This window comes from Parasteatoda tepidariorum, chromosome 3 (genome assembly GCF_982258835.1).
Source record: "Parasteatoda tepidariorum strain Cologne lab strain chromosome 3, Ptep-v5.0, whole genome shotgun sequence".
Taxonomy (NCBI): domain Eukaryota; kingdom Metazoa; phylum Arthropoda; class Arachnida; order Araneae; family Theridiidae; genus Parasteatoda; species Parasteatoda tepidariorum.
The window spans coordinates 79,357,024-79,370,146 of record NC_141757.1 but is presented as its reverse complement, the minus strand read 5'-3'; the positions used below and the strand labels follow the sequence as shown (position 1 = coordinate 79,370,146).

The 13,123-nt window shown below is 26.5% G+C and overlaps 1 protein-coding gene across 1 annotated transcript in view; it reads right to left on the bottom strand.

Moving 5' to 3' along the window:
* vir (VIR_N domain-containing protein) overlaps positions 1-13,123 on the bottom strand; it is a 61,283-nt gene that overhangs the window by 34,055 nt on the left and 14,105 nt on the right. Inside the window, exons 8-18 of the mRNA XM_016048954.4 lie at positions 12,070-12,212; positions 11,362-11,441; positions 10,042-10,202; positions 8,817-9,015; positions 7,980-8,047; positions 7,145-7,233; positions 4,799-5,003; positions 3,136-3,233; positions 2,060-2,240; positions 1,054-1,171; positions 21-176 (exon numbers count right to left, since the gene is read on the bottom strand). Of these exons, the coding sequence (XP_015904440.2) occupies positions 21-176; positions 1,054-1,171; positions 2,060-2,240; positions 3,136-3,233; positions 4,799-5,003; positions 7,145-7,233; positions 7,980-8,047; positions 8,817-9,015; positions 10,042-10,202; positions 11,362-11,441; positions 12,070-12,212 (1,498 nt within the window). The remainder of the gene's footprint in view (positions 1-20; positions 177-1,053; positions 1,172-2,059; positions 2,241-3,135; positions 3,234-4,798; positions 5,004-7,144; positions 7,234-7,979; positions 8,048-8,816; positions 9,016-10,041; positions 10,203-11,361; positions 11,442-12,069; positions 12,213-13,123) is intronic.

Genomic DNA, 13,123 nt, shown 5'->3' with positions numbered 1-13,123 from the left:
ATCAAGTAAATTTCACTAACCAGTTAATTGCACAAAAGGCAGAAGTGCTCGTAAGTTTTCAGAAGTAGTCAAAACATTGACTACAGCAGGACGGCCGATAGGAGAGAAAATCATAGTATACATGTGGTGGAGTACAGAAACAATTTCTGGATCATCGGGTGCTTTTTTAACACCACCTAAAAATTTTAAAACAGTAACATGAGAAGCAAATCATGAAATTAATTTATTAAGCAAAACGAGACTTTAATTCAGTTTTGTATCACATCAGAAAAACATTTTAATGAGTGCGAAATTAGTACCAAAACAGTGCAGCTAAATTTTTGATTAAAGGAAGAACATAATCTAAGATACATTTTTTTCCCCTTTCAAATCAGTTCACTTCTCATATTCAATTTCCTACAGAAAAGGCTAGATGCATGATCAGAAAGTATTTTAATTGATCATTTAGTAGTTTGAAACTCGTATTAAAATAATGTTTCGTTTGATTTAGAAGTTGTATAAGTCCACATAATTGATGGCTGGGTTGCACGATGTGAAGATTCCACGAAATAACTCCAGCAACTTTTCTTATCTAAATTGTAGTAGTGTAATGCACACATGTGTTACTCTCTTTTGAATATTATTATTAGTTTTTATAATAGACTATTGGAGAAGTTCTAACATGTCTAAAAATAATTCATTAATCCTTGCCATGCAAACCCATTTTTAATGCCAATCAATATTTCAAATGTTATGAAAATATTTCAGATTATTTGAAAGTGAAAGGATTTTAAATTTATATACATTTATCAATAATGTATTTAACAAAACACACCGGTTGTAAACATGAAATTATTATTAACAACAATTTTAAAAAATGTTAGATCAAGCTATTTCAAAAATAAAGATTAAAAATCAAAATTAATTTAAAAATTTAGTAAAGAATATTTAAAATCTTAGAGATGCATAAAAATAAATAATTAAAGATAGCCCACAGTACAAAAATATAAACTTGAATCATTTTTATCAAGAAATTGTCAAAAAATTAACTTTCAGTATTATTAATTACTATACCTCGTTCATGATAAGCCAGTAAGGAATCTACATATAATAAGGTTTGTAAATGATATGCGATTTGCATTCCTAAGTTTTGTGCAACACTTTCTTCAGCACCTTCTTCTCTAGTTTCATCCTATTAAAAAGATGAAATTTGGACATAAAGTATGAAAGAAATATATGTTGATGAAAATTGTAGATCAGAATAAAATCTAAATTTTTCCATAGTTTAAAAATTATAGTTTATTATGTCACTACAGTTTCACTAGCCAAAGCTAAAATTTGTAGATATGTGCAATCCACAATTAGCCTCCTTGCTCATTGTTTCATAAAAAAAATTAAACCAGTTTATTAAATTTAAAAAAAAACAATATGGGTTCATACTTGATCTTAAGATTTTATGTTACTTTTTTTAATGATGTTGGTTTAATATATTAATCTTTATTTTTGTTGCTGCAGTTGTCTCTTAATCTTGTCATTGTATATTCACTTCTAAATACAAATTTTTCAAATGTGCACTTATTTAGATCTAAAAGAAAGAGTTATTCATCACTGAATTTCTTTAATTTTAAAGCCATTATTGATATATTTATAATTATAAATGACAAAAATAAATATATATATATATATTTTTTTTTTTTGAGAATTTATATTTTTGTACAAATATAATTCTGATAATCTAACAGCTTTGCTTTTAGTATCCATCAAACTATTTTTTAGAATTACAAAACACATAAATACATTTTTACTTGTAATTCCAGTGTCAGAAAAGTACACAAAGTACATCAGTGTCCCATATGCATCAAAGGATTATAATATATATATATATATATATATATATATATACATACACTATACAGTTAAAGAACTTAATAACTCAAATAGATTAATTCAAGATTTAGAAATGTAAAACTGAGTTCAATCCTTAAACTTGAAACACTATAACTTAACTAAACTAAATGACCACTCTTACTAACAGTAAACTAAACACAAGAATTAGTTAATGCTTTGTGTAAATACTTACAACAGAATGCAAAAGTGCTCTTCCAATATTGTTCATAAGTTCAGAATTCGATAAAAGAAATAACATTCCTTCTTGTGTTGAAAGAAATTCTTGAAAAAGATCTTTTATAGCTGATAAAACGTATGGATGTCCAGACAAAGCTGGAGAAGACAGCAAAACAAAAATGTTTTCTAGAAGTTTGCTATAAACGGGAGGGGAAAAAAAGAAACTATAATCATGAAAAACTTGCAGTATAGAATTAATTTAAATTCAAATAATAAACAAAGTTTAAGAAAGGTGTTTGCTTGAAACAGATTTATTGAAAAAATTACCAAAATGTGACATTATAATTAAATTTTCAAATTCCTTAAATTTCCAATCAATGCTCTCTGTTTCTCAGGAGAAAAAAATTTAATACTAAATTATTTTTGGATGTCATTGTTGAAACACTTTATTCCTAAAAGTTTTTAAGAGCTAAAAGAATGAGAGAAAAAAAGTCCCCATAATATTATTTCTTCTGTCTAAACCAGTTTGTGCATTTCTGGATAATAAAAAAATATATCGACCTCAATTGTTAAAATATCTATACAAATTAAAAAAATTTTAAAAAAGCAAGAATTTTAAAAAAATTTAAAGTTAGATTTGGTAATCAAGAATAAATTGAGCAAAATGTTCTTAATAGCAAAAAAAGAAGAGAGAAATCTATGTGATTTATTCTTTCTTCTATCTACTCCAGTTTCTGCCTTTCTTAATAATACAAAAACTCATTCTATATGTATAGATATTTTGTTTATACAAAGAAGAAATGTCGATTATGTAAGTAGTTTAAAAGAAATTAAGTACTTGCAATTGATATAGTTATTATAGCCAGAACATAATTTTTATAAAATATTTATAAGAAAGAAAACTTGTATAAATTTTTTTATCATAAACGATAAAAGTCAGATTTTTAAATAATGAATATTTTCATATTTATTGTTTTATACATTCATTAAAACATAGATCATTACAGAATTCAAAAGAAACATATCTATGCTATGCATTAAAAATTAACAACTTCAACAATAAAAGATTATATTCATACAAATAATACTTACTTTTCTTTAAACATTCGAAGCAATGCAGGCTGAGGATTATCAGGAGATTTCTGAAATTCAAACTGAGATCTGGCTGGCAAGGATCGTTTCATTTGAGCCTTAAATAAAAGACAGTTTATGGCAAACACCAAATAATGAAACTTTCTTGATTAACTAAAAATACATAGATAAAATAAAAAAAAATTTAAAAAAGAAAAGAAAAGGAAAGCGAGATAACTACTCTAAGTTTACACCAAATAATTAAACTTTCTTGATTAACTTAAAATACATAGATAAAGTGGGATTTCTTAAATAAAAAATAAAATTAAATTAAATTTAAAAAAAGAAGAAAAGAAAGAGAGAGATAACTACATTCAGTTTATTTTTAAAGATGTTTAGAAAACTATACTGCGATTCTTATGAAAAATAAATAGGATTGCCCAAATGACAAGGACAGGTGTCATAGAATCAGAAATACAGTAGCAATGACAGAGATACCATTCAGAGTTATAAAGGAAACTAAAAGGATTGTACCTAGACTACATGTGATTAATAAATTAGCTGACAAGTGAATGTAAAGTCATGTTAAGATGGAAGAATCCAAATCTGAACAATGCAAAATTACATAAATTTTAGTGGCAAAAGGTAATTGCATCATCATTTTACTCAGAGAAAATGTCGCACACTTGCCAGAAGTGGTAACATTTTGATTAACCAGAATTACAGCAACACCAGTAAATCCGAAATCAAGGTATGCTGTTTGTTGCCATTCATAAAAATGTTTACAAATATAATACATAGCTTTGCAAATCTAATAGTAATGTATTTTCTGAAATTTAAAACAAAATTTAAAAATCTCCTACTATTTTTATGAAAACTGTTTGAATAATCATAAAAAGAATTGCAATGGTTGCCCTCCATCAAAAAAAAAAGATTCATAGATAAAATATGAAACATAGTAGGAATTTTCTCTTTTTTTATTATTTGTTTGCCTTTTTAATGAGTTACTTAATATTTTATTTTTATTATAAAATTATATGTTACATTTTGGTAGCATGCAAATAATATTTTATTGTAATACATTATAAATTATTTTAAAATTTGCATTTTGTTTTATTAATTTCAAAACTTTGTTTTTTATAATCAAAAATAAATGCTAATGATATTTGGTACAGTGAGGTGCATAGTGGAGGTTACGGCCCTAGCATCCAATTGATGACTATGCTCAAAAAAGCATTAAATGTATTACTTGTTTTATTATGAAATTTTAAAAAAAATTAACAAAGAAATATTTGCCTAAAGTAATATAATTTTTGAATTTAAAAATTCATTTCTTTTAAGAAGAAAAAAAAAATTTAATATTTTAGGGGAAATAATAAATTTACCTTGAAATAAGTCTTATTGTACATAAATATGTACTTATTGGGACAGCCTTGGCCTGTCATAGGATGTAGTGCCCAAGAAGAAGAAATATGTATAAAATATTTTTCTTAACTAAACTAGTTTTTTTCCTTGCAGCATTTATACTTCTTTCTTTTAGGGCATTCAATCAGAGTTAGCACAGAGAATCTAAACATCTCTCTTTGCAATAGTCATTTTTCAGTAGTGAGGATTTATACACAACAAATTTTGGATCAGCCTTGGGTCTCAATAAAATCTAAATGTAAAGAAATAAAAAACTAACCACATTCATCCAGGCGTTATGATATGAGGAAGTCATTTCTTGCAAGCAGGACACGATCACCTGAATTAAGTTCTCACCAGAATTGGAGACTGCTTCCAGAACTTCTAAATCTGGTTCAACAGAAGCTGCCCTAGGCTCACCCGCATCTACTGAGTCCTCGGAAACAGTAATTTTCGATTCAGGTAATTGAGTGCTCTGGATGACTCTAGTAAATGGAAATAAGTGATAAGATATTTCCTTTGGAATGAGTAGTTACATCAGGAAGTCATTAAGAAAACAATTCTTTTCAATTAAAAACTATTAATTTAAAAGCATGGAAGAATCTATAAAAGGCTCCTAAACTCTGCAATTGGAGTTCCAAGAGCTTCACTTAACACATTATTTTATTCACGACTTCACAATAATTTACTAAAATTGTTTATAAGTAAACTTGTAGAAAAAACTAAACGTAAATCATTTAATGATAGTATTAATTTAACTAGACTCAGTCGCGCGACAGCCCATTGAGGGCCAAGGACTACTGTGCCCATCTCAGTTTTCTTGACCTTGGGCTCTGGGGTGCAGGAGCAGATGTTCCGGTCAGGTGGTCAGCCGAACGGGGAACCCCAGTGTTTAGTTCCCAAGCATGCCTGGTACTCATTTATTGACCCACTGAAGGGATGAAAGGCTGAGTCAACCCTGCCCGGCCTCGACGATCGAACCCATGACCTGTGGCACGATAGCGTGATAGTATTAATTGGAAAATGAAATTAAGGAACTCAGGAACTTAAGGATTTCCAAAAAGGATTTACAACTTAACTGAACTAACCATGACTTGTTCTTAAAAATCAAAATTTTAATGTTTAAAAATGTTGCTTAGCATGTTATTTTAGTAAGCTCAACAAATTTAGACACAAAAATATTATCACACATTGGGTTTTGTGCGGCTAGTCGTAAAATTGAAACTACATGGAATAAATAAAATTTTAAAATTTGGTTTTTGATAATTTATAACTTGCTTGAATACATCAGAAAAATTACTTAAGTTACATTTATGTTGCATCAATATCCCAAATTAAGCATTCCTTTATAAAATGACTTTAACTATTTGCATGCACTGACTTAATAATAATTTTAAAGCAAAAAATAAATCAGTTCCAGCAATATAATAAAGAAAACGAAAAAAGAAATACAATACAAAACGTTAAAATAATCAAATTTATTTATCATCATTTCTACCAAGGGTAATTTTAGAAAATTTGTAAGAAGTAAAAGGTATAAATCAATAAAAGGACAATGTCAAAAAGCTGTGATGTTATGGCTAATATCTTTCAATTTGCTACAATCAAGGATATTCAGGTTGAAAATGTATTCAGAAAAAAACAATTACAACCAATTTAAAAAAAGATGGGTTTAATATGCATTTTACAATATAAATTTTTGTATGCAGAAATATAATTAAACTGACAGGGATCGTAGATATATCCTGACAAACTAAGACATTGCTTTTAAATTAAAATTTGGTACAAATTTATTTCAATGCTAAACTACATCTTTTTAACTGAACCACAAAATAATTCTTAATTTAAAAGACAGAAGTGAACAAAAGATACTCTAGAGGCTAGCAAAGTAACTTAGAAAAGTTTATGATAATCATCATTAACCATTATCAATCCAACACTGGATGAAGGTGCCTTTGCCAAACTTTTACAAAAAATTTGATCTGCTGCTTTTGCCTTTAAGTTTACACCTGCTACTTTTCTAATTTCATTAAACTGTCATGCTTGCAGTTTTTTGATCCCTTTTTTCTGACCCAGAACCAACAGCTAATTTAAATATTGAGGGCAACTAAGTACTTAAAAATATTCTAAGAATGAGTGATTTATCCATAAAAATCCAATTTGTTATTCAAAAAGAATATGTTAAAGAACTATACTCAATTAGATTCAGAAATACTAACTTTAAAGAGCTGTATCATGTAACGAACGAATTTCACAAAACAAAATTTGAATTAATGTTCAACTTCTCTACTAACTTAACTTCACTTTAATAATTATTGAGATGCTGAATATGAAATTGAGTTTTCCTTTTCAAATTGAGTTTTCCTTTTTTGCTCTGTTTTACTTGTTTTCTATCTCATTTGCAACTTGTCCACATTATTTCAAAAATTTGCCAAACCTTTGTTTCATAGTTTTAAAAATATTTCCACATGATTCATGGGCTCTAGTAATACGCAATGATTAAAAACTTTTGTCTTTAAAGACTCAGAATAGCATGTAATCACTATTGAAAAAGAAAATCGCAGAAAACTTTTAAAATATACAATCAATACTACTAATGCAAATTTTAATGAATTTGAATACTAACTTTTCTACAGAATCTGATAGTTCAATAAGTAATTCATAAAGATGGATTTTATTCAATAAAGCAGATATCGATACCACAGCTCTTGTTAACTGAAAATAAAGAACCATATTAAACGATGCTTTTTTCACAAAATAATTAACAATGAAAGCTAAATTATAAACTATGTACATACTTGGTTAAAAATATATTAAAAGTCAATTCAATATTAAACAGGAAAAAGTTTTAAATAGAAAAAGTTATTCAGTAAATATAAAGAAGCACACAACAGAACATTATTTTTTAATTACATAGTTAATAACAATTACGAAGCTGCAAATAAACTAGGGTATAGACAACTGAAGTTTTTTCTCATCTTTAATTACCAATTTGTGTAGGAAACTTCTCTTTTAGTGTTCATAAATAAAGCATACTTATTCTACTGCAAATACCTACAAATATTGCCTTTTTTTAAAAAAGACTAGTACCATACAAGCACAGTATATTGAAACACAGATTTAAAGTACATAAAACACAACTTTACTCAACTGCGAACAAATTAGTATTTTTCTTATTTTGTTTTCTTTAACAATTATTATCTGAAATAAACAAATATGAAATAAACAAATACAAATTTCTTCCATTTTCCCCTCCAAATAAAAGATTTTAATGAATAAATGATATGTAAATGAATATGTATGAAATTAAATGTGTGATATGTGTGTGTGATATAAGAAATAATAAACGTAACATAACATACATCAACTTACAACAATTAATAATAAGGAAAAAATCCAATAAAGACAAAAGGAGTTTTCATTTTAACTTTTTTAAATACTCAAATTTTTAAAATACATACCGGTTTAGATAATAATAAATCCAAAAGCCTTTGATAGCATGTTTTGGTTGAAATATTCAAGGTGATATCTAAAGAATGAAAATGAAAGAAAAAGTTACATAAAATTATTAAAGGTAATTAAAAAAAGTAAAACATATACAAATATTTTATTGCATCTAAATATAAGCTAACAGATACACTATATTTTGATTTTCTTTCTTTTTTTTATATTAAATACAGATAAACTATCAACACAAATAAACTGTTCTTCATTTTACTACTTTGAACAATTTTAATAACAACAAATTTCTATTTCAGTAGTTAATATTACTAAACATCATATCTTAAAGAGCATAGAAACTACTACATAAATATAGAAAAAGGTTGAAATTTTAATATCAAATAATTAAAAATAATTTATTTTTAAAAAACAATGCAATCTTTGTCATTAAAATAAAATTGTATAAAATAACTACTGATTAATCATTTTCAATAATATAAAGATATGAAGAAAAAGGATTATAAAAAACAATTAACACAATTAACCACTAAAATCCACTTAATAATTGAAGGTTTAAATTATAAATACTAACAAAATTACTTAAAATAAGGAACAAAAAATTAGACCAAAAAAAATAACCTCTTGAATAAAATAAGTTCAAATATTTTTTTAAACCTATCAAATAAACAATCAATTGGTTTGTATTAAATTCCCTTACAGTATAAACAATTTAAATCAGAATTTTAAATTCATAGAAAATTTTTAAACAGACAATTACAAAATATTTTTTTAAATCTTTAATAAAAATGTGGGAAAACAATGGGTGATATTACAAACATATAAATGATTAAAATAACCGTTTTTTGGTATCTCAGTTGTTTGCTTCACAGCAAAACTTTTAGCTGGAGGTATCTGCAAAGTTTTGTGAACCACATATTGAAGTCCAGCTTTTGTGGATATTACTGCATCTATGCCTCGTAAAATCAGCAGCTTGACTGGCAGAACCATATATGGTTGATCAAATAACTGTAGTAATTTTTTGGGAATATCTCTCTCCTAAAAAATGAAATGAAAATATACATTATTTCAATAATAAGATTGTCACTAATAACTAACATTTAAATTTACGGCTTTTTAAGGCATACCTATCAACTCTTCAGGATTTCACGAAAGATTTTATATATAATGTAACACGAAATTTCTACATAAATTTTTTTCCAGTTTCAAAAAAATTTTAATTGATTTTACCTATCATTAGATTTAAATAGTTTAAACATAGTTATAGCAAGTCTGCTAGTTATTTTATTCTGTGTTTACTAAATAAGAATAACTTCAAGGCAATTGGTTCAATTGGCATTTCAAAACCAGTAGAAAGAAGTGCCTGCCTTCCAATGAGATGACCAAGGTTTGAGTCTCAACGTGGGCTGGTCAATACGAATTCCGTTCCCTGTTTGCACTGATTAGAAGTGAATGGTAGAAGGATTATGGGTTAGAATCCTTTGGCCGTCGGGATAACCGTAGGAGGTTTTCATACTATTCCTTTCCATATAATGCAATTGCAGGTTAATTTCTCCAGAAAGTCTAGTTTGTCCCAATACTTGACTCACGAGTTCCCTTGTATTTGGATAGGGTTCAAAATTACACAGCTACAGAGCTGAACATTGATAGTTATAAACTCAGAATAATAAAATAAGGTAGTAAGTTGGTAATAAAATAAAATAAAGAATATCACTAGGAAAACACTTATTTGAAAAGTGCAGAAGTTGGCAGGTAAGCATACTTATCAGGACTATTTTCAAATTTTTTAGGACACTTAAAACATAATATTATTAAAAAAGATTTAGTTTTAAAAGTAATAATCTCAAAACAAACATATTTTTGCTAAAAAAATATTTGTTTACATTGAAAATTTAAATATATATATATATATACTTATGTCTGAAATTTGGTAATTTTATGATAAATACATTTAATATAGTCATTTTAACTAAATTAAACACATTTTTAATGTTCATTACAGATTCACAACAGCAAAAAAGGAAAAAAAAATATGGTAGATGCAGAAGCGCAGTTAACTAATACCATAAGCATATTGATGACTTCTTTATTTGTTTGGAACATTAAAGTTGCTAATCGAATGCCTGCCTTCAGGTGACGAACTTTGTACGCCGTTTGGGGTTGCTTCAATGCTAAATCAAAATCAAGTCCTTCAACAATCCAATCAACAATCACCTTGATGATATCTATTGAGAAAAATTTTCCTATATAGAAATGCTCTGTATAATTGTTTAGAGCAAGTTTTAAAAAAATCTAAAATTATAAGTTTATGTGTGGGAAAAGTTAAAGGTCACATTGAACGATTACATTTCATAGAAAATAATTGAAGATCAAGAGAAAAGAATAATGTTCATGAAAGTTGATTTTGTGAAACAATGAATTTCAAGGTGGAAATAACCTTGTGTCCCTACCTAGGCCAATTTTCACTGTGTAATAACTGTTAGAGAAAACTGATTTTCTACAATTCTGATTCGCCAAAATAAAATCCTAATAATCCCTAAAATGCAACAGATTTCGGAGTAAACGTCACTTTTTTAAACAGTGGACAGAAACCATTCTTTCCCTTTGAACTTCAATTGCGGTCTTTATAGGCTGTTACATAATCCCATATTCAATTACCCTGATTTTAAGCATATAATCTATTTGTTATGCACACTGATTCTCTATTTTATACTTCAAATTTACGCATTTTATTTGAACATTAATTTACAATTCATGAAAATAAAATTTTAATTTCTAAAATACAAAATAAGTTGAAAAATTAATGAAAAAAAATTTTTTCAAACAAAAAACATTTGCAATGTTACCTTATTATATGTCATCTATTTTTCTCAAATGTCATGGATATGAAAAAAGAATATAAGAAGCAGAAGTAGTATGATTACTGCTGCTATCATATTCATTATAGTGACTGCATTGCTACTGTGTAAATGAGAATGTGACGGCAGTCCTTTACAAGACTTTAGTTTATAAAATAAGTAAACAAAATAATTTTATGGAAAGTAGAAATTCTAGTAAAATGTGTGCAGATTATCCTTTGAAAACTGTAAATAAATTGATGAAAATGTAATAATTTTTGATAAAATATATAAAGCAATAATTGATACAGATAGCAATATTTCAAAGATTAGTAGTGAGCTTTATAAAAAAATTAGCCACACACAAACATACATATATTATGAACCATGAGAAGTATGTTACAGGTATTAAAGAGGAACCAAGATACTAGATAGATCTATTCTTATGCCTCTAACTCAGGAAAATATAGTAAATCACTATTTGGTTAAAAAAGCAAGTTTTGAAGAGAATTTAAGAAATTACTCTTAACATTATCAGCAAACTTACCTTTTATTTTTTCTGAGTTTTTTAAACTTAATAAGCCAAACAGAGATTCTTCATTAATTGCTTCTAAAACATCAACCCACCTAATAAAAGTAATGAAAACTTCGTAATTCAAAATATCAATTAAAAATAAATAAAAAATTAAAAATGATTGAGTTGTTTCACAAAAATTTATCTAAAAAACAGTGATTTTTTATAATATTTCAATGAAACATTTCAATGTTGAAAGATTTAGAGTATAACTATAGTAGAGTCATTAAATTTCATGTCATATAATCATTATTAATTCTAGAGAGAAGTCATTTTAAACTAAACAAACAATATTGTAAACAAAATCTGGTGTTAAAAAGGAACCGAGCAGAAAAAATTAAATAAAAAAAGAAGCTGGTGAAAAAAATATATAAAAGTTGAAATGAATATTTACTTAGTAACAATATTTTACAAAGAGTATCTGAGAATTTGAATAGAATTCAGATCAGAAATATTCGAAGCAATAAAAAAAAAGTGGAAATTGTGAAACCTTTTTGTGAATCCCCAAATAAAACAAAAAAATGAAAGAGTTAAAAAAAAAATTACTTTTATCTTCTAAATCACAGATTTGCTTTAAAAAATTTTATTAAAATCAAATCAGAATTAAAATAGTTGACTTAAATTAATAACACTTTTCACATAAGTACTGCTGAAAAAATAATTTTATCAAAAATATGACACCTTTCATCATGAGGTTGATCATCAGGGTAAATGAATGGTGCAAGAATGCTTTCAGTGTCTTCAACTTGATCTGTTTCAACTGACTTCTTAATCTGTTCCTTCTCAGAAGCTTCAAACAGAAATAATGTAGGATCTGAAAAATGCTATTAAAAAAATAAATTTGAGTGAATGAAAGAGAGTTGGGAAAGGACAAAATAGTTTTTTTTTTTAAATTTCTAATTTTTGTACGAAAATTTTACAAAAATTTAATGCTTGTTTAACAACTTCCCAGTTTTGCCCGAACACCGTTTGGGTACTTGAAAAGGAGTCTTCCCTGTTTTGCCAGAGCGCCGCTCGTGCGACTGATTTTTTTACTCTATTGCAATGATTTGCCCAAATTTTTTCTTTCTTTAGTTTACAATGTTTCTAACAGATGGCTCTGGTAGTCCAGTAGAGGTATGATTGCAAAAGGTTTTGGCGCTTTTCTTTTATGCGGGAAAAGACGTGAATTTTGTTTTCACTAGCTTAGTAGTAAAGCCAACCTTAAGTAAAAATGTAATTGTTTTTGCTCTAAATAAAAATTAAAATTATTTCATAAAATCAATAATTGTAATAGTTTTGACTCTTGATTTGAGTTTATATAATAGATTTTAACAGAAATTTGTTTCTTAAAAATATGCTTACTTTTTGACCCAATTTGCCAGAAAAAAGAAGCTGTTAAGCAGTTAAGTGAAGAAAAAATAAAACTTTTTTTTCAAATTTTTCTTTTTTTTACAAATAAAAATACTTTTTTTTCTTTTTGAAATATCTATTATGCAAAGAAAATTTAATAATTAAACTCAAAGAATAAAATATTGTGTTCAAAAGTTAAAAAATAAGAGTTACTTTTTATAACTTACAGCTTCTTTTACAGAAATATTACTAAATAACAATCAATTCAATGGTTAGAAAACAATATTCTTCCAAAAACACAAATTATTTCAAAAAACTAGAAACAATAAAAGTACTAAATACCTTCTGTTACCTTTTTATTCTTTCAAAATTAAATAAAACAAAATTTATATTACAGTTCAGT